Genomic DNA, 22,634 nt, shown 5'->3' on the forward strand with positions numbered 1-22,634 from the left:
CTCATTATGATAATTGCTTCCCTGCTCTGCTCTTACCCAATTCCATCTTGGTTAACCACTTTTAGCCAAAGAATTCATCATTTCCCTTCTTCCCCCTCATTTATGCAGTCAGGAAAAATGCTGATTATTTATTACACCCAAATTAATCCCCAACCAATTTCCACCAGCCGGGCAGAATTCCCCCAGGAATTTCAATTCCCCCAGGAATCCATTGGCAGTGCCAGTGGAGAAGTGAGCACAGCCATTCACACATCAACACCCCAGCGAAACAAGGGCCAGCTCTGCCCTTTCTCTGTCACAAATAACTGAAAAATCTGGTTTGGGAATTCCTGAGAACAAACCCACAACGCTGCAAAGCCCCAGCACAACAACAGAAGCAGGAGGAAGTATCAGATGTTGTAATTTCAGAGCAAGCAGCTCCAAAATGACCTTACACAACAGCTGCTGTGCCCTAATCCAGCCCAGGACGCCGTGAGCCCACGTGGGGCTGCCTCACTCCGAGCCTGGCAGCTCTGCCACGCTCGTGACTGCCCCAAATGGGCTCCACTTCCCCAGAAATGCCCACCAAATGGGGTCTACTTCCCCAGAAATGCCCACCACAGCCAGGGCTGGGCTGCTCTCGGTGCCACCTGCCCTGCCAGCAGCCAAACTGGGCCTGGCACTGCCCTCCCACCCCAGCCTGCTGCTGGGAGGACAAATCCACTGGGAAAATTCACATTTTGGGGGGTGGAAGCGGGCACGGTGCTGAGGGTGCTGCACAGAAGTGCAGAATGCAGAAATTCATGGGAGAGAACTCCTGAAAGCACTCTGGGCAATGCTCTCCCCTCCTGCAGCACCAGGACAGCTTTCCACAGGCTGGAAAAGGAACCAACCCTCTCCTGAGCCAATTCTCTAAAAAAACCACGTGAAATAAAAAACAGGAATTTGAGCCATGGAATGGCTGAGGGTGGAAAAGCCCCCTCAGATGCCCAGCTCTGACCAGCAGCACCACCATGGGCATCACCAACCTCATCCCCAATTCAACACCCCTGGGGATGGGGACTCCACCACTGCCCCTTCCCACCCCTGACCACCCTTTCCTCAGGAAAATTCCTCCCAAATAAATAAAAAGATGTCCAGCCTGGCCCTGCCCTGCCCAGGCTGCAAGGACCTCAGGGCCCAGTGCCACTCCACACATTCCTTTCATGTGCTGAACAATTCCCACACATTTAGGAACTGTGTCTTTCATTTTCTGTCCTATGGGGTAGTTTTGGATTTATTATTAAACAATATCCTACAAATTTAAAATAGTACAAGAAGCCAGAACTATTTTGTTGCCATGAGGGAAGGAATTGGGTGATGGTTTAGCTGACTGAGGGGTTTATTTTGGATTAGGCTGTGGGTTGAGGGCTTTTTTTGAGATTTCTGGAAAATACAACAATGAAAACAACAATTCCACTGTCTCAGGGTGCTCCAAGCCCCTTCCAGGCTGGCACTGGGCACCTCCTGTGCCAAGGCTGCCCGCCCTGTTCCTGCACTGGGAGCCACAGCAAAGCTTTCACTCCAGGAGAAACGCTTCCTCCACAGCTCCAGGTCTCTCTAAGGTGAGTTATTCTCCATCACCCCAGTTCTGACCCCAGCTTGGGCCAAGCAGGAACACTGAGGTGTCTGGAGATGGCTTATCTCATTGCACAATTCACCCCAACACCTCTGGCCCAAGGCTTTATCAGATTGTGCCTCTCCACTCCAGCCCCAGCATGCTCCAAACACCAGCCCTCAAACCCCTGAGAGGTAACAAAAATCTGCCCATGAAATGTGAGAGAGGCACCTGGGCAGGCTGAGCTGGGCGGCTCCAGGCCCTGACAGACCTCTGGCTGCTCAGGGGATGGTTTAGATCTGAAATTCAGGAGAGAAAACATGAACTGCATCCCCTGGTGCCATCCATGGCCCAGCAGAAACCATGGATTGAAGGGAGGAGCACCATGGTGTCCCTGCTTGGAGCCAGGAGTTTTGTTCCTGTTTCCATCAGGACATTTGAAACACTTGGGTCAGGCTGAGGCCTTTCAGAGACAAAAACAACCCAAAGAAACCATGGATTGAAGGGAGGAGCATCATGGTGTCTCTGCTTGGAACCAGGAGTTTTGTTCCTGTTTCAATCAGGGCATTTGAGAAACTTAGGTCATGAAGTTTCATGAGAAACTTAGCTGAGGCTTTTCAGAGACAAAAAAAAGTCAGTTGTACCGAACATTTTGGAAGTTCAGTTTACCATAATCCTCATCCTTTTTTTCAAACAAAGCTCAGACTCACACCATCTCAGCTCGCAGGATCATCACTGAACAGACCCAGGGAATGAAAGAATGGAGAAAAAAGCTGGAAAAATCCCACCCAAGGGCATGGACTGCTCCCACCACTTCCTGAGTCACGGCCCGAGGGCTGCAACCACAGAGTGTGAGCAGGAGCCACGGGGGCAGCAGGGCCTGGGGAGATGGGGATGTGCAGGGCAGCAGCTCTGGGACAGGAAAGCAAAGCACCAACAATGAGCTGCCAGCAGCAGGGAGCCCCAGGCAGCCTGTCCCACAGGAACTCAGCCCCAGTACCTTCTCTGCTATGCCGTTCTCCGTGGTGTAGATGGCCATCAGCTCCGTGTCCTCTGTGTCCTGGTCACCGCTGGACGTGGCCCCGCCGTTTATCACAACCTTCAAAAGCAACAAAAACAGAAATAGGTGAAGGTAAAATCAACATTTCCTCTGCCATCACACCTCACATATCATTTTTCTCTCTGGGTACTTGAGATCTGGCTCTGACATTTAGTCAGAAAACATGAGGAGCATGGCAAGGCATCACTTCTGTAAGAGCAGGGACAGAGAGCACAGAGAGCTGGCTGTGTTACACACAAATATTCTCAGTTTTGTCACTGACTGCTCATGGAAATGAAGGGTTTGTACACCTGGAGCACCACTCACAGGCAGGGTGAAGAAGGTGGGGTGCTTGGACTCACCCTCAATTTGCTCTGACCATGGGGAACTGCATGTCCTGGGAACGGGGAATGAGCACACACAGCAGGGCTGGCTGTGTTACACACAAATATTCAGAGTTTTGTCACTGACTGCTCATGGAAATGAAGGGTTTGTACACCTGGAGCATTATTTGGACTCATCCTTGTATTTGCCCTCTGTGGTGCTCTGACCATGGGGAGCTCCATGTCCTGGGAATGAGCACACACAGCAGGGCTGGCTGTGTTACACACAAATATTCACAGTTTTGTCACTGGCTGCTCATGGAAATGAAGGGTTTTTACACTTGGAGCATTACTGGAGCATTATTTGGACTCATCCTCGTATTTGCTCTGACCATGGGGAGTTCCATGTCCTGGGAATGAGCACACACAGCAGGGCTGGCTGTGTTTATATACAAATATTCAGAGCTTTGCCACTGACAGCTCATGGAAAGGAAGGGTTTGTACACCTGGAGCATCCCTCCCTGCCCTGGGCTCACTCACAGGCAGGGTGAAGAAGGTGGGGTGCTTGGACTCATCCTCGTATTTGCCCTCCGTGGAGCCCCCTCCTGCCTCCACCGACTTGGCCGTGGTGTTCTTGCCAATCCCCATGGTGTCCAGCACGTCCAGGACCTGCATGCAGCACCCAGGAGGTGCCTCTGGGACAGCCCAAGAGCAAAGGACAGCTCCTTGTTCCAGCAGCAGCCGCAGCTCCAGGAGTCACTGAGGAGCTCAGAAATCCAGCTGGGACATCAGCGCGTCCTTCCCAGCAACAGCTCCTGCGAGGGAAGGGAGAAATTGGAGTTTTTAGGAGGGAAACAAGTCAGGCTCATCATCTGAAGGGTCCTGAGTTTGCTCCTCACCGTATGATGGTTCTTGGCCTCTTTATTTCTGTTAAGGTTGGGATTAAAGGCACTTGAGATGAGAGTTCAAGTCCTGAGTTCTACAGCATTCTACTAACAAGTCACAAAATGGTGAACTCTCTTTCTATTCAATTAAGAGATGACACTCCAATTATTTTGACTTTTAACCCAGTAATCACTCCAAGTCTGCAATGTGGGCTTTTTTATCCAATTACACAATACCACCCAAACTTATGAAGAAGGAGGACACAGAGAAAATCCAAGTTTTGCAGCCTGTGCTTACTGAGCTTTAAACAGAGAATGCAGCTGCCAGCACCTGCAGGTGAAAGCTGGTCAGGTACAGGTGAAAGTACAGGACAGAACCTGCAAAAATGGCTCCTGAAAGGCACAAAAAGTGGAATTTTCTGCACCCATCCAGGCAGCAGGACCCACTCACACTGGGGTGAATTCAAAAGCAACTTAATGACGGGTTCAGCTGAACCCCAAGGTGGAACACAGCTCAGGGACACTCAAACACAGGTTTGGATTGGGAAAAAAGAAGCAGAATTTGGGTTTTTCCTGAAGTCTCCCTTCCAGATGGTGCTCAGGAAATGCCCGCAGCTCCTGTCTACTGTAATTGCAATAATAACTGAACTTGAGAAAGACTCTTCTGCTGAGGGCAATTCAGGACTGTACTAATATGTGAATACTAATATTTTAGAACCTCTTAATAGCTGTTAATTGCCCATTTGCTGGAAAACTCTGGTTCCTTGAGGTGAAAGAAACATTAAAACTTTCAAAGCAATGGAGGCATCTCCTGAAAAGTTCCATAAAAAAAGACAATTTGGGCACTGGGATCCCTTGAAGCATTAATTAAATCAACATGGAATGGAAGGCAGTGCCTGCAAATCAGAGTTAAGATTTGTTTATGAGAGTAAATATTAAGGCACATAATTAATTAGTTCTCACTTGAAGAGTGAAGGAGACTGGTTTGAACACTCACTGTTCTTGCTATGGAAAAAGCCCGTAATGCTGTAATGTCCATTTTCACAGAGCAGCTCAGGGCACAGGAGACAGGTACTGCTCAAAGGTTTGGGGGCACTGGGCTGGGATTTCTGGAGGGCTTTTCTGTTTGCTTTCACACAACAATGAGGATTTATTTTTTTTCCTAGCACACCAGAGAGGAGAATCTGCCTTTCTCTGCCAGTGCAGACGTGCTGCATCCTCCAAGAAAATCAGAGCTGGAGACGGGCGAGGCTGAGTCTGGCCGTTCGTCAGGCTGGGAAGGGAAGGGGCAGCAGGACACCTCCCTCAGGAGGAGCAATACATAAAAGTGAACCAGGGAAGCTGCCAGGATCTGCTCCAGGGTGCCCTGGCACTCAGCACCCCTGGGAATGGCACCAGCACAGCAAAGCTTGCCTTGGCTCCAAGCTGAAATAACAATGCCCCAACAGACAGCTCCCAACTGAGGCAGAACCCCCGGGCTGCCCTCCCAAGGACAGGGAGGGTTTGTGTCCCCAGGGGCTGCTCCAACACAAACCAGCTCCTCCTGCTGCTCCCCGGCAATTAAAACTGCACTGAATGATCATCAGAGGGCTCGGGAATGCTTTGATTCTGCAATCAGGAGTGTCAGGGAGGTGAAGATAATCTCTGCTGCTGCCTGAAGCTCTCTCAGAGATCACTCCTTATCAGCTCCCACCACCATGAGTCAGTTTTTACAGCCCTGCAGAGCAAATCCAGCTCCTCGGGAGCTGAAAAGTCCTGGAGAAAGAGATAAAACAAAAGAGATAACACAAAAGAGATAACACAAAAGAGAGAAAGCCCATTGAGCACGGGGCAGGTACACCCAGCCCAGGCCATCACCTGCAGGCTGGGGTCCAATGGGAAGCTGGAAGTGGAATTTCTGCCAGGACTCCCTTCCCACAGGGGTCACCCCAGGAGAGGCCAGGCCTTTACAGAGCTGCAGATAAGATTGGGCTTTGCACAAAGGGGCAAGTTCAGGAGGAAAAGCCAGGCCAGGGAGAGGCCACCCTGCGCCTCCACCATCAGCACGAAGCTCCTCCAGCCCCAGAGGCAGCAGGAGGGGACAGGAGAGGGGACAGGGTCTGGTGTGACACAACACCCCCTCCTCATGCTCCCAGGACCACCCTCCACACCTTCCCTTTGCCAGGGCTGCTGCTACTGCATTGAAACCAAAGCTCGTGGAAAAAGGATGAAACCCATCAGAGATCTGGAGATCTACAATGCGTTTAAATGCTCTTTTTCTCCCTGCAAGTTTCTGCTCTGGAACCTCCACCACAAATAAAAACAAGCCCTGGAGCACAAAGGTTTTCCTACAGGAAAATCCGCCCCAGAAAAGCTCCCACTTCCCCAGGTACCAAGTGCCTGTGAGTCAGTACAAATCCTTTTCCATCATCTCCTCAGGAGGCCCAAGGGGTAACTGGGCAGGACAGGAGGTGCAGACAGACACAACGAGTTCATTGGCAGGAAAAGTGGCCATGAGCCCCACAGAGGGGGACACTGACACCTGCCCTGCACGCGCTGTTTCCTTTCAAAGCACGGCACAGCTGGGGCTGAAGCACACCCAGAACATTCCCTGGATCAGATTTAGGCTGCGGCAGCTCCTCCCTGCCCTGCTCAAGGCTTTCAACATCAATACTGGAATCCAGAGCCTGGCAAAAACAAAGCCCACCTGAGCTCCAGGCAGTTGGGAAGTTTTGGGGTTCTCCTCTCATTTTGGGTTGGTTTGGGGATTTTTAACTCCTCTTAGAAGGGTCAATGCTTTGCCAGGTGCTGCTGGCCTGGCAGCAGCAGGACGGGCCGTGGCCATGCCCAGGACATGGCAGTGCTGCTGTAAAGCTCATTTGCAATGAGCACACCTGGAGTTCAACCCTCTGGAGGGAGCTCAGGCTCCCCCATGACTGCCAGCCCTGAAATTACAGTTTTTCCAAAGCGAAACCAGCCCCGTGCGTTCCCTTATTTGCCAAACTCAAACCAAAACCCTTCTAAAACCACAAAGGCTGAATTCCAGCTGGATCCTAAATTCCCACCACCCAGCGACAACCAAAATAATTCAGACTTTCCCTGTCCCTTCAGACAACCCTGGCCTGGATTTGGTGGCCCTTCCTGCTGCACACTGAATATTCCCAAAGGAAGCACAAGGAGCGTGGTGACAAAAGCAGCTGGGGTGGCACAGCCCACGCTGGCCCTGTCCCCTGTCACAGCTCCTGAGGTGGCACAGCCAAGCAGGACCTTCCTGGCTGCCACAGAAGGCTGAGGAGCCAAAAATCCTCTGGCTGCTGCACCCACGGAGGAGATTAGAATCAAATCAAGGTCGCTGCTTAATTACCATCATCAATTTATTATTTTAACGAGCTGTCAGGCTGGTGTGAACAGACCAACTTTCTCCCGCAAGCAGAGATGATGCTCAGCCAGCATCCGTCCCTCTGGAATTTCAGCACCTCCCTGGCACCTGCAGGTGTTTGGCACCTCTGGGACTCACAGGATGTGTTTGGACACAGCCAAGGTGTGAGATTGTGTTTTTGGCAGCAGACACGCAAAGGGACAGCGACTCCCTTAAAGGAGAACTCTGCTGCTCACAGGCGCCCAAAGGTGCTGCGTGTTTGCCTAGGAAAAAAGGCTCTCCCCTGTTAAAAATTCCACAATTTTTAACAAACCTCCCATCACCCAGGTGAAAAAAGCCCGACAAATACTCAAAGGATGCAATCCAAGTCCTGCCTGCAGAGCCACAGCCACAAATCCAACTGCTCCATCCCAGAGCTGTGCCTGGACAGGGCACCTGTGAGCTCCCAACCAGGGAGCGCCTCAAAGGCTTTTCCCTGCCTTCCAGGGCATTTTCCCCATCTCACACATGTGAAAAAGGTGCCCAGAACCCACACACTTCATTTTCTATGGGTGTAAAAGCCACCCTCCTGCTTCAGTCTCGGAGGGAGTTTGGAGCAGCCTCTTCTCTTTGGCCCCAGGAAATTCCTGATTTGTCTTCAGCAGGGACCTCTCTCCTGATTTATCTTTAGCAGGGACTTCTCCAGCTCCTTCCCACCACCTGAAGCTGCACTGAAATGCCACCAGCACATCCTACCTGCTCCGAGATTTCCCCTGGCACCGAACCACATCCACAAGAAAAGCAGACTCCAAATTTCACCCAACACCACACAGTTCATCTTTCCCTGCTGCAGAGACAATAAAATGCTGCCACATACCCAAACTTCCTAACATCAGACTCCTAAAAAACTCAATTCAGGCTTTAAAAAGAGTTGATGGACGCTTTAAGAAGCTTCTTTCTTCAGCTCTTCAAAGCACAAACAAATTCTTTCTTTGGAGGCACTAATGAATTTTTAAGTAGTTGGTATTTTGACTGCCATCCAGAGCGGTGCTTTAATAACTGACCAACGTTATTAGGGCAAGTCCACACAAAGCTAAGCAGCAAAGTTATGCCGAGCTCAAACCTTCCACGTATTTAAAGCACATTAGCTAAATCTCATTAACTCCCCGTGTGAATGAGCTTCTTGAGAAGGGGACTCAAATCCAGCTGAATGAGGAGTTTACCGAAGGATCTCACAGCTTCCAAAAACTGAGGTCTGGTTAGTCAAGTTATTAACTGGGAGCTTGGTTAGGCTGGGATTCTAAACCAGAATAGGTGAAAATTCTAAATGAGAATAGGTGAAAATTCTAAATGAGAATAGGTGATTCTAAACCAGAATAGCTGATTCTAAATCAGAATAGGTGATTCTAAACCAGAATAGGTGAAAATTCTAAACCTAACTAGCTGAAAATTCTGAATGAGAATAGGTGATTCTAAACCAGAATAGGTGAAAATGCTAAACCAAAATAGTTGATTCTAAACCAGAATAGGTGAAAATTCTAAACCAGAATAGGTGAAAATTCTAAATGAGAATAGGTGATTCTAAACCAGAATAGACGAAAATTCTAAATGAGAATAAGTGATTCCAAACCAGAATAGGTGAAAATTCTAAACCAGAATAGCTGAAAATGCTAAACCAGAATAGGTGATTATTCTAAACAAAACTGGCTGTTTCCAGCATCAGCCACCCTGTTTGATGAGAGCACTGCTGGCCAAGCAGCTCCCACTCATCTTTCACCCCATTATTCCCATTTTGTTGGCCCAAAAGCAGCAGTTTTGCCCAAATTCTGTGCGCTGCATTTGCCACCCTCCCAGAGACCCCTCCAGTGGGCAGGAATGACGAAATTCCAAAGAACGGGGTAAATAAAAATTAAATCCTGTCTCAGTGCCCTGGAGCTCAGCACACCTCAGTGTATGGCACACAGTAATTTGATTTATAATGCTATGGAGTCCTTATGGTGTCCCTGGGGAGAATTAATAATTTGGGCATTCCAATACCTCGCTGTTATTACCAATATTAATGCACAGCTCGTTAAGCTCCTTCACGGCCCTCAAAGCAACCTGAGCTCACACTGGCTCCGTTCTCAGCCTGCTTTGTACTTGGACTTGGCACTTTGATGAAAGCTCCCTTCCTTCCAAGACTTTAATCACGTTAAAACAAAGGTGGAGTTAGAGACTCATCCAGGGAAAATTCCATTTATTAAGTAAATCGAGGTAATGTGCCAATTTTTCAGCTCTTCCCAAGGGCTGAGGCATCCCTGTGGCTCCTTAGGAAAGGGAACAGCTTGAGCCCAGTAATCAACACAAACCCAGCAACTGATCCCACACTTGAGGAGTTTTACACTGAGTTAGACTTGTCTGAAATAAACACTTCCATTTAGCATCACTTATTAGGATTTGGAATTAACAAACTTTCAGAAACTAACCAAGATGCTGTACCTTTGTGCTCAAGCTTCCTTAAAATCTCTTTTACTAAATATCATATCTCTTTTATAAATATCTTTTTTAAAGATATTTATAAAAATAAATATCTTTATCCTTAAAAATCCCTTTTATAAATATCATATCAATTTTTCCCGTTTTAAAGATTAAAAGGAAAGCAAACTTTACAGACAGACAGAAAAAAAGCAAACACTATGGAAATAGTAAATATCTCTTTTTAAAATGAGAAATTAAGCCTTTAAAACTTTAAGACACACAAAGTTAGTTATTAACACCAGCAAACACACATTTTTAAGTTTCTTATTTCATAATGCCGACACCAAACCAAGTGAATTTTTGCAATCAAACCATCCCCAGCAAGGCAAACCTGCAGCGAGCTGTCGGAGGCGCAGCAGCATCAGGAGGATGCAGACATCCATCCATCCATCCCCCAGGAGCACTTTTATACTCTCTTTGTACCTGCCCGTTGTGTAACTGCTCCCAGCCCACGCTTACACAAGGGCAGGGCAGGAGGCAGCACCCGGTTACTCCTCGGTTACTCCCCCGTTACTCCACGCCTCCGCCGGGTTTACGCAAAGCGGCGAATCCTGGGGAGGGCACCCCGGCAGAGCGCCCGAAAATGGCACAAGGATTCCCGGCAGCAGCTGCAATCAGGACAGGGATTTGATTTTCGAGCCTCCCCGATGGATGTTTGCAGCAGCAGCAAACCGGACAAACCCTCAGCAGGGTCAGTGGCCAAGGGTCAGTGACCCACAGGCTCCCAGGGAACCGAAACACCTCAGGACTCCGGGCCTCCTCCACTTCCCCAGGGCAAAACGCTGAGTAACAGTGATGGCACAGCGAGATGGAGCAGAGGGGAAAGCCTGGAGCAACAACAAAACCAGCCAGAAATGAAACCGGGGTGGCCAAGCACTAGGACAGGTTGCCCAGGGACCTGGAGGTGAATAAAAGCCCTGGGGATGGGGCATCCAGGGCATGGCTCGGTGCTGCCTTAATGGCTGGGCTTGACCTCCAAGGGCTTTTCCAACCTAAATGTCACCCTGTTTTTTTAAGATTTTCTAAGCCTTCTGATGTTGACATTCCTGGAGTGAATTTTTTCACACACTTTCTGTAAATAACTCATTGTTTTACATTCCTTTATGGAGGAAGAGAGAGTTGATAGACTGTTGGTTTGACCAGTGACATTGCAGAGGTGTCAATGTCACCTTCCAATCCACTGTCACTTTTGTAAAGCTATAAATATTAGAGTCAGAGAATAAAACTTCCTTTTTTTCCCTTCACCTTGAGTGGTGGTGTGCTTGTGTTCTCTCGTGTCTTTCAGCGACACCTAAACAATTCCAGCATTCTAAAATTGCTTCCCATGGATCTCCTTGCCCCATGACTCTTGTGTGGGAGCACAGCCCTGCCTCGGGCTGTCCTACACTCCTGAACATCACTGGGTCATTTCCCTCATCCCCATTGCCCTTCCCAAAGGATTAATGAGACACCATCACCCCACAACTGATCCTGAGGCCATAACCAGAACATCACTGGGTCATTTCCCTCATCCCCACTGCCCTTCCCAAAGGATTAATGAGACACCAACACCCCAAAACTGATCCTGAGGCCATAACCAGAACAGGCCACCCCCTCTCCTCTCCTTCCCCTTCCCTCCTTCCGACTCCCAAACATTTTCACACAGATATCTCAATTTCAACACTCAGAAACCTTCGAGACCTTAACACAAACACCACCAAACTTTAAGACCACGAAACACCAACTGCTGCACCCAGACTGGCTGAAGAGCACTGATCTGTAACACTTTAGGGAAAAAAGTGCTGGAAATTGTTTTAGATCCAAGGTATTTGATGTGCTCACAGGGAGCTAAAGAAGTGAGTGATCAACAGCAAGAGGAAAGCTTTAGGTTTTGAAAGAAGTAATAATCCATTTGCTTTTTTACCCCAACGTTCAACTACTGTTTATTCCAACTAGTTTTTTTAATAGCTGGATTAAACAATGCCAGGGGCTCAAACACTTCTTGCCCTGAACATCACAGTTCAAAGTATAACTGAGTTCAATGCAATTAAAATTCTTCAGTATGCAATCAAAGACTCGTCTATTTACCTTGCAATTAAAACTAATCGCTCCAAAATTCATCATCAGCGAGCGGAGAGAGTTTCAACATTCAAACAATTAATTTCTGATTACTCTGCATTTACACTCAATCCAAAGCAACCACTTGCTAATCTGGGTGCCTCCACTCCAATCCCAGCTGCCAGGGTTGATGTGGGGACAGATCAGTTTTTGGTTCCTGCTCAATACCTGAAATGCAAACTGCTGGAAGCACTTCTACTGCTTGGAAATGTTACTCCTAGGAGGAGTTCACTTTGATGATGATGAGAAAATGCCATTTTCTGCCTTTTCTCAGACACTCAAGTGTTCATTCTGAGGATGAACCAACACTTCAGCCAAGTTCTGTTCGCTCTTGGACACACACTGGTAAACTACTGAAAATGCTAAACCAGAATAGCTGAAAATGCTAAACCAGAATAGCTGAAAATTCTAAACCAGAATAGCTGAAAATTCTAAACGAGAACAGCTGAAAATTCTAAACCAGAATAGCTGAAAATTCTAAACCAGAATAGCTGAAAATTCTAAACCAGAATAGCTGAAAATTCTATACCAGAATAGTTGAAAATTCTATACCAGAATAGCTGAAAATGCTATACCAGAATGGCTGAAAATTCTAAACCAGAATAGCTGAAAATTCTGGTTTTCCAACTCAGTGTTCACAGTTGGAATAGTTATTCTGAGGATTTCTTCTCTGCAGTTCTGCAGCATTTGGGCAGACAAAATCCCTCTCTGAAGTCCCCTATTCCCCCTGCACAGGGGTGGCACCAAAACGACCATAGTGCAAGCCAGGCACTGCCAACAGCTGCCAACCAAACCCCTCCTTTGATCCTTCAGAAAGAACAAGAAAAAGCCCCAAAAGGAAGGGAGATGCAGCCAGCAGTGCTGGGGAGAGGCACAGCTTCCCTGCAGGAACATCCTGAGCTCCTTTCTGGCAGCTCAATGAGCCCCCTCACTACAGCCCTGCAGCCATCTCCCAATTTAAGGATCCTTCCTCCCAAAGCCACGGCAAATTCGTGATCTTTTACATCAGCTTATTTAATCAGCAGCCTCCCCTGAACATCCTCCAGAACACACTTAACATAACACAGCACAGCCAGAAAATAGCATCACACACCAGACAATAAATAGATCCACTTCCACCCACAACTGGGAACGGCAGAAAGACTCTGCTATTGAGTTCGAATTTCCAGGGGTGTTTATAAATTATTGAATTACGAATTGAAAAGGCACTTACCAGAAGATCTGCTGTGACATGAAAACATCCCTGCTCTTCCCTAGTGCTGACTCAAATCGACACCAGAATTACTGGAAGTGCTCTGAAAGTCCCCAGGTAATGCAGGGAGCGATGCCCAGCCCTGTCCCCCTGAACCCACAAATCCCTCTCCCCAGAGAAAGGACACCTTGGGGCAACCCATGGCCAAGGAATTCCACGTTTCCAGCTGGACAATGCAGCTTCAGTTCCGAAATCCCCAATTCATCTACAGCCTGCATTGTTTAAGGTGTTTATTTTAACTTTTCCTGCCACAGTACATTTTTAAATGCTTGTAAGAAGAACCCAGGATCTGAGATGTACATCAAAGCACACACAGAGTTCGTGTAAAAAAGGTCATTACAAGAGGGAAGTGCCTTTAAGAATACCTGTGGCTGATTTCTGGGCAAGAAATAAAGAATCATTGTCAAGAAAGAACAACAGAAGAATAGCGAAGCCAAAGCCTTGCACTCCACAGGCACAGATCAAAGCACTTCCAAAATTCCTGGAGAGAATTGTGATTTTTGGGACCTGTTATTGTATCCACCCTGTGCATAAACTAAGCCAGACTCCCTTCCTGGAGCTCCAGGTATTCCTGTAATTACAGGCAAAAGCTCAAACGCAGGAAAAGAGAGGAGCAAAGCCCGAGCAGCAGGCAGGGCGAGGGCAGTGAACCTGAACTCATTACCGTGTGTGCTCCCAGATTAGCCTGAACACATCATTACCCTCCATTCCCGGAATCCCCACCCCTGGCAGTGCCCGAGGGCACCCTGGCACAGTGGGAGATGCCCCTGCCCACGCCTGGGTGGGTCTGGACGGGCTCGGAGCTCCCTCCCGTTCCAAATCCCGCACACGGTCACTGCACACTCAGATTTCACCTTTCTGCCCCTATTTTGTTTCAGAACTGCACAGAAAAATCCAGCAGGCAGCACAAAGACCATGGGAAGTGCCACCCTTCAGCAGAAGCCGCTGCTGGTTTAATTTTCCAAAGGCAAAACACTTCTGAGCACAATCATTTCTTTACTTTTTCATTCAAGACGTCATTTGCTCGGATGCCTAAAAATCACCCTGCATCACCCAGGCTGAAAGCTCCAGCTGCAAGACTAAATGCTGTAAAAAGAGGGGGGAAAGAGCAGATATCCATCGTTTTTGGGCAGTGAACCTGGCATTCACAGCTCAGTAATTCCCAGCCCAACTCCTCCTCCTCCCACCAATCCCAACCTCCTGCATCCGACATGAAAAAAAGCCCTTTTAATCTTCAAAGCATGGCCACAAGTCAATCTCAACTTAGCACACTTTTTAATTTTCGTTTTAATTATCCAGCTGGGAGAGCTGTGCCCTTCTTGCTCAGTGACCTTTGGCTCCTTTGGGATTTACTGCACAATCTTTCCTGGGAATAATCAGGGAACTCACAGCACTTCCAGAGGAAACGTCCCAGGGCTCCTGGGGCTGAGGGCAGGGCCAGGGGGACTCTCAGGAGTCTCTGCTTTTCCTGCAATCCAGCCTTTCAAAAACCTAAAACTGAAGGGTTTCGGTACACCATTAAAAATAAAAACTAATGCTCGTTCAGAGAGCAGCCCAACATGCGAAGAAAAAAATTAACAAAATTTTCTGGGCAGCGCCAAAGTTACAAAATTCAATTTCCATATGGCAAACATCATCACTATGTCACGTTTCATCCTTTGCTGTGCAATCCCTGCTCTGAGAGCACTCTGGCTTTGGGGTTCTCACCTGCAGCCAAACCCAAAGCAGCAGCAGAAGCTGGAGCTGGCACGGGCAGGGCATCTCTGGGGGCACACAGCAGGAACAGATGCCATTATTCACTGCATTAGCAATAACAAACTGATATTCCCAGCAGTAACTGGTGCCCTGCTGTTTGCCCCAGGAGCTCTGGTCACCAAGCCCAGCTCGGTTTCCCACAGCCACTGGGGAAAAATTAAATCATTACTGCCATTAATGACATTGAAGCCAAAGCAGCACTCCTTACTCTCCTGCCCACACAGCAAACAACCGTAAGCAGCCCTGGGTTGGATTCCCACACGTTCAGCCAAGCAATTACTAATTTATTAATTTCCCAACAAGCCTGGCAGTGGCTCTGGGCTCAGCCAGACCTGCTGGGTCACTCCCCTTTGGGCAGGCTCAGGTGAGAGCAGCTCCTGCACCAACCCCCTCAGAAATGTGCATTTATTGCAGCCCTGACTCTTTATTGCAGCGCTGACTCCATGGGGCAGCCGGAGGGGACAGGACCCAGCTGCCACCAGGCAGACACGGGGATGTCCCTCAGTGCATGGCTTTGAATATTTCCCTGTGTGAGAGGGTAATTAAGAATGCATTAAATAGATATTAATGCATTAAATAGATATTAATGCATTAAATAGATATTAATGCATTGAATGTCCCTGTGAGCATCAGAACTGGTAAAGGAGGTTAAGTGGCTTCTCCAAGCGAAGGGACAGAAGTGGAACAGGCAGTTTAACACCCAGCTGGCTGCTCAGGAAAAGCACAAAGAATTGTAAGATTTTCAGAGCTCACACTGCTTACAATAATATTTATAACAGATATAGGTTTTTGAAGGAAAATCTCTTGGGTTTGGGAAGACTTTTTTTTAAAAAGCTATTTGGAAAATTTATTAAAATAAACCTCTAGTTTACCTTTGTGATCTCTGCCAGTAAACCAGTCCTTTTTAACCAATATACTGTGGGTTTAATACCGTGCCTTAATGGCTGCCTCATCTTCAGGGCTCTTTGGCAGATGTGTTTCAGCACTGCTTTTAACAAAATCATCTCGATTATTCGTACTTAATTGGCATCAGATAAATGCAAGACTTCTTAGCTGCTGCTCTCCGAAGGAACAGCACTCGAGCACACATTTTGCCCTTTGAATAATGAGGAAAAAAGACCAATGCAGATGGAGCGCACCTAAGCGAGCTCCAAACCCGGGCGAGCACTGATCACAAAATCTTTACCAAAGCCCCACAGCCAGGGAGGGGAGCTCAGACAGCTCTGTGCCTTCGGGCTCATTTACAGCCAGCAATTTAACAGGAGCTTTAATTGACAGCTTGGCCGGGCTCTATTGTGCCTGATTAGGCATCTCCACGAGCAGCATTAGCGGCGTTTGATCCCCTCCAAGGCAGAGCAGCTCATTAGCAGCGATGTTTACAGGGATGCTGCAGGAGGGGGCTGCAGACCGTGTTTGCACCAGGAGGAGCTCGGCCCTCCATCCTTCGCCTTTCCCGCTATTTGCCAACAGGACAGATGGACAAGGAAAACATCTGACAGGACTACAGCAAACCCCCAACACTCGGGTATTGAAAAACCCAAATCCTCTCCCTCATTCCCCCCCTTTTTTCTTCTTTTTTTTTAGCTTTAAAAGCATCTCTCGGTGAGCTGAAATAATTACAAATAACAAGTGTCCAACAGGCCGAATAAAGCAGACCAGAGCCCTGTGAAATTATATTGGTAATAATGACCCTGCTCAGCACAACCTCCCAAAATCCCACACGCACCAAATTAAATGGCACCCATGCAAATACATCCAATATCAGCAAATGACTGCTAACTGTTATTGCTCCCAGAGATGAAAGGACACAGAACAGTGTGAGAACACAGCAATTATTCCCTGCACTCTCAGCCTATGAACAGGGACCTGCAGCTCCAATTCCTTTCTCGCCAGTCTCAATCCAAACGACTCCTTAGGTTTGGTCTCAACACAACAAAATGCTCGTCAGGAAACCATGACCTGTCAGCTTTTATCAAAAACCCCAACTAAAATATCAAAAACCCCTGCTAAAATATCAAAAACCCCAACCTGCTAAAATATGACCAAGCAAATGCTGCTTGCATCAAGAAGACTTAGTTACCTTCCAGAAACAATTCATTCTGCACAAAAAATGAAGAAAAAGCTGCTGTAACCTGTGAAGAGCTGGTGTTTTAAAGCCTGCAAAAACGAGGATGTGTTTCCTTTGCCTGGGTATGGTGAACGCCTGGATACAGGGTTCTCCACAAAAAGGACAAGTAATAAACAGAGCAAAATTTGTTTTTTCCTGTCACAGGAACTCCTAAACCCCACAAAAACTCAAACCTTCCCAGAGCAGAGTCCACTAAGTGCTATTAGCTCCGAGACAGCTTGGTTTCACCCAGCACACAACAGGAAAGGCTGCTAACTTTGCAGGGCAGGGTTTTATTTCCCTCCCAAGCCCCTAAATAAAAAGTGAAAGTCACGACATGGGAATCACGTGCCCGTTTCATCAGATCCCCTCGGTGACCTTGGGTGCTGCTGAGAACATTCACTCACAATTCCCTGTAACAGCACAGTTACAGCTCCCTGTGAAAGCACTGTTACACACAATAAAAGCACAGTTACACACAACTCCTGTGAAAGCACAGTTACACACAATAAAAGCACAGTTACACACAATAAAAGTACAGTTACACACAAATCCCTGTAAAGGCACAGTTACACACAATTCCCTGTAAAAGCACAGTTACACACAATAAAAGCACAGTTACACACAACTCCTGTAAAGGCACAGTTACAATTCCCTGTAAAAGCACAGTTACACAAAACTCCCTGTAAAAGGACAACTCCCTCTAAAAGCACAGCTACACACAATAAAAGCACAGTTACACACAATTCTCTGTGAAAGCACAGCTACACACAATTCCTGTAAAAGCACAGTTACACAAAACTCCCTGTAAAAGGACAATTCCCTCTAAAAGCACAGTTACACACAATTCCTGTAAAAGCACAGCTACACACAATAAAAGCACAGTTACACACAACTCCTGTAAAAGCACAGTTACACACAACTCCCTGTAAAAGGACAACTCCCTGTAAAAGCACAGTTACACACAATAAAAGCACAGTTACACACAATTCCTGTAAAAGCACAGTTACACACAATTCCTGTGAAAGCACAGTTACACACAACTCCTGTAAAAGCACAGTTACACAAAACTCCCTGTAAAAGGACAACTCCCTCTAAAAGCACAGCTACACACAATAAAAGCACAGTTACACACAATTCCTGTGAAAGCACAGCTACACACAATAAAAGCACAGTTACACACAATTCTCTGTGAAAGCACAGCTACACACAATTCCTGTAAAAGCACAGTTACACAAAACTCCCTGTAAAAGGACAACTCCCTGTAAAAGCACAGTTACACACAATTCCCTGTAAAAATACAACACAGCAGCACCTGACTCAGCTTGAGGCTGGAATCCAAACCACTCCAGGTAAGTGGAAACAGGTCACAAAAAAAGGAAGCCCTTCAGATGGTGGGTTCTGGGCTAGAAAACAGGGCAATCAGCAAATTTGGCTTAGTGGGCAAAGCTTCCAGCATTTCCTTGCCATTGCAGATCCATGGATTTCCACAGGGCTGGGATAATTCCCATGAACCGCCCCAGCACATAAACACTGCCAAGTGTTTAAGGTGCCTTCCTATTAAAGCTGCACTTTGTTCTGTTAACTTTTACAATCCCACAAGCGGGTAACAGCCAGCAAAGCACTAAAATGGACATGATTGCCCTGGGCTGCCGTTTCACGGCCATGCAAAACACGAGGAAAGCCCATTAAAATGTGTCGCTCCACTGAGAGCGCCAAGCGCTCGGTTCACACCCAGGGTAATGCCCAGGAATGTCGGAGCATCTCAGAGCCCCCCTGAAATCGATTTTCACTTTCGTTCCCACTGCCCTGCATTCCCAAAATGCTTCAGCCAACGAGCCCTGCAACAGTTTGATTTAAATATAAATTCAGACGAGCACTGAAGGACACGGAGCCATTCAGAATCGAATTCCGAATCAGTTCGGTGACTCACATTTCCCAACAGTCAAAACCAACAAATAATGAGTCAGTGCCCCTGCATCATCCACCAGTGCTCATCTGAGGCCATTCTTCCAGCAGCTTTACTCTGCAGTGAGCACGGAGTGGGTGACAAATGCAAACAGCCCCTCTGGTGGGGAAGGGCACACGCTGTGTAACCCAAACACACAGACAGCGGGTCAGATGTTGTTATCAGAGCTTGTGGATACTCCCAGGTACTGTGGGACAGCTCAGCTCCTTCACCACAACAACCGCACTCCTCTGCTCCTAAAAACACAGCTATCACACAAAGCTGGTTTGCCGACACAAGTCCAACATCAAAACATTCCTGGCTCCGAGGACAGAGATGTATCAGTCTCCAAAATCCATCCCAAGGTGCCTGGGACACTCTTAAAAACACACATTTATTTGTTACTTCCTATATTTAATATATTTAATTATTTAATTATTAGAATATATTATTAGAAGATATTATATATTATATATTATATATATTATATATATTATATAATATATAATATATATATTATATATATTATATATTATAAGATAATATATTAGAAAATATTATTAGAATATATTTAATTATTTAATTATTAGAATATTTAATTATTCCCCCAAAACATACATTACTTCCTAGTAATGTATGTTTTGGGGGAATAATTAAATATTCTGGTTGCCTAAATGTGTTGAGAAGGAACTCTGGAAATTCCCTTTCAGTGAAACGGGATAAAGTTTATTCTCGCTTGAAGCTGTTATTTAAAAATAATATTAAAATGAAATAAGTAAGGGTAGACACTTGGATGTTAAGAGCATTCCCTGTCCCCTCCTTAACCATCACCTGCATCTTCTGGCCTGAGAACTGAGACACGGGGAGAATCAGATCATTGAATTTCTAATTATAAACTCATTAAAATACTAGTTTTACAGTTACCTCGAGCCCAGCCATTCCCCAGCAATCAAACCATGGGAACACAGAGAATTTCATCCCAGGAGGGAAACACCCAACCCTGGAGCTTTGGGAGCCCCTGGGCACAGCCTGGTGGTCAATCCATCCTTCCCAAAGAGCCTGGGGCCAATTCCATCCTTCCCAAAGAGCCTGGGGCAAATTCCATCCTTCCCAAAGAGCCTGGGACAAATTCCACCCTTCCCAAAGGCAGCCTGGGACAAATTCCACCCTTCCCAAAGAGCCTGGGGCAAATTCCATCCTTCCCAAAGAGCCTGGGCTCAATCCATCCTTCCCAAAGAGCCTGGGGCAAATTCCATCCTTCCCAAAGAACCTGGGGCCAATCCATCCTTCCCAAAGAGCCTGGGCTCAATCCACCCTTCCCAAAGAACCTGGGGCAAATTCCATCCTTCCCAAAGAACCTGGGGCAAATTCCACCCTTCCCAAAGAGCCTGGGCTCAATCCACCCTTCCCAAAGAACCTGGGGCAAATTCCATCCTTCCCAAAGAGCCTGGGGCCAATCCACCCTTCCCAAAGAGCCTGGGGCAAATTCCACCCTTCCCAAAGAGCCTGGGGCCAATCCATCCTTCCCAAAGAGCCTGGGGCAAATTCCACCCTTCCCAAAGAGCCTGGGGCCAATCCACCCTTCCCAAAGAGCCTGGGGCAAATTCCATCCTTTCCAAAGAGCCTGGGGCAAATTCCACCCTTCCCAAAGAGCCTGGGGCCAATCCATCCTTCCCAAAGAGCCTGGGGCAAATTCCATCCTTCCCAAAGAGCCTGGGGCAAATTCCACCCTTCCCAAAGAGCCTGGAGCCAATCCACCCTTCCCAAAGAGCCTGGGGCAAATTCCATCCTTTCCAAAGAGCCTGGGGCAAATTCCATCCTTCCCAAAGAACCTGGGGCAAATTCCATCCTTCCCAAAGAGCCTGGGGCAAATTCCATCCTTCCCAAAGAACCTGGGGCAAATTCCATCCTTCCCAAAGAGCCTGGGGCAAATTCCATCCTTCCCAAAGAGCCTGGGGCCAATCCAGCCATCCCAAAGAGCCTGGGGCAAATTCCACCCTTCCCAAAGAGCCTGGGACAAATTCCACCCTTCCCAAACAGCCTGGGGCCAATTCCATCCTTCCCAAACAGCCTGGGGCCAATTCCATCCTTCCCAAACAGCCTGGAGCAAATTCCATCCTTCCCAAACAGCCTGGGGCCAATCCATCCTTCCCAAAGAACCTGGGGCCAATCCAGCCATCCCAAAGAGCCTGGGGCCAATCCAGCCATCCCAAAGAGCCTGGGGCAAATCCATCCTTCCCAAAGAGCCTGGGGCCAATTCCACCCTTCCCAAAGAGCCTGGGACAAATTCCACCCTTCCCAAAGAGCCTGGGGCCAATCCATCCTTCCCAAAGAGCCTGGGGCCAATCCACCCTTCCCAAAGCCACCCCAGAGCTCTCAAAGCCCAGCCCTGCCCCGGGGCCAAGGAAGAGTCACAGCCCCCAGGGTGACTCACTGGGGACAACAGTGGGGACACAAAACCCAAACTCTGCTCCAGGTCCCCCTGGAGAAACCCCAGAGCTGTGGGAATTCCCGATGATCCCAAAACACAACCCCTGAGCCGAACTCAGAGTGGAAGGGATGAAATTACAACAGGAGCCAAGCCCAGCTCTCCCTCCTCCTCCTTTCCCCAGCGAGTGCCAGCGATGTCCCAACACCCCAAGTGCCTTTCCAAGGAAGTAGCTCTGCTCCTTTCCGGGCCAAATCACCATGGCAAGAAATCCCCGTGTAGATTCATCTCCAGCAGAAAAACATCCAGGCAGCAAACATTTCCTTCCCACAACCTGAAAACAGCCAAATATCATCGGATTTCTTTCCTGCCGTCAAAGAAACCCTGTCCTGAGACAGCTCATAACAAGTAAAACATTTGCCCATAAAGCAAATGTGTTCCCAGGCAGTGACAGAAATATTTCGTGCACCCCACGAAGCTGAACACGCTTCACCCCCGGGAAGGCTGCAGAACACAGCAGGAACTTTCATTTGTAATGATTTATTTTGCTCCTGCCTTCCCTGCATCAGGATGCTTGTCTCTTACTCATCCTGTCTGTCAATATTGTCTTCCTGCAGCTTTTAAGTAAAATAACCCCCATGGTAACTGTTGTCAGGCCATGTCAGGACCACTGAGGCTTCATAAATAACACTTGATATAAATAGATTTTCCAGCAACACATAAACCATCAGCTCCAATGGAAGTAGAAGGGTTGTGTGCAGCCATCTGCATTTTCTCCTGTAAGGATAAACACATAAAGAAGTGTTTGAAAGCAAAATAAACCTATTGAAGAAATGGCCCAAACAGAAACTTCTGGAGCATGAGATTTCTTAGGAGGCTCACACGGAGACATTGACAGGAGCAGCCCCAGCAGAACCAGAACACATGGGCAGAATCGAAGATTAAAAATTCGGTTTAGTTTTTAAAAAGCATTTGGAATAGGAGCTGCATACCCATGCAGCGTTTTTTACAGTGTGGGGGAAATTCCCAATCAAAGTTTTCTGTCCAGAAAGAAATACTCCTCCAACACTGCCATTATCTCAAGCCTCCCCTGAAGAAGTCTCCAACCAAGTAATACCAACAAAGAAATTATTTCTACTTCTCCACTGGAATTCAACTCCCTGCGAGACGACCTCGAGACAGAAATTCTCATACCAGCAAGGTTTAAATGCACCCACACAGCACCCAGGTCTGCCTGGGCTCAGGGAGGGCAAAGAGCACGAAAATTCCCTGTACAGACGTGGCTGCCATAGGAACACAAGGCTCCTGTGGGCACCCAGGGGACACTGCCAGGGGCTGAGGGATGGGAGCTGGCACCCATGAACCCACCAA

At 47.5% G+C, this 22,634-nt stretch overlaps 1 protein-coding gene across 2 annotated transcripts in view; it reads right to left on the reverse strand.

Annotated features, from left to right (window-relative positions):
* The window catches only part of SLC23A2 (solute carrier family 23 member 2), a 59,289-nt gene that overhangs the window by 34,209 nt on the left and 2,446 nt on the right, over nucleotides 1-22,634 (reverse strand). The window contains exons 2-3 of one of the 2 annotated variants that reach the window (XM_074559112.1): nucleotides 3,479-3,753; nucleotides 2,577-2,675 (exon numbers count right to left, since the gene is read on the reverse strand). In XM_074559112.1, the coding sequence (XP_074415213.1) occupies nucleotides 2,577-2,675; nucleotides 3,479-3,613 (234 nt within the window). In that variant the 5' untranslated portion in view covers nucleotides 3,614-3,753. Of the gene's footprint in view, nucleotides 1-2,576; nucleotides 2,676-2,942; nucleotides 2,999-3,478; nucleotides 3,754-22,634 lie in introns of those variants that run through there. The other variant, XM_074559113.1, reaches the window with a different exon arrangement.

The sequence above is a fragment of the Zonotrichia albicollis genome, chromosome 26 (genome assembly GCF_047830755.1).
Source record: "Zonotrichia albicollis isolate bZonAlb1 chromosome 26, bZonAlb1.hap1, whole genome shotgun sequence".
NCBI lineage: Eukaryota > Metazoa > Chordata > Aves > Passeriformes > Passerellidae > Zonotrichia > Zonotrichia albicollis.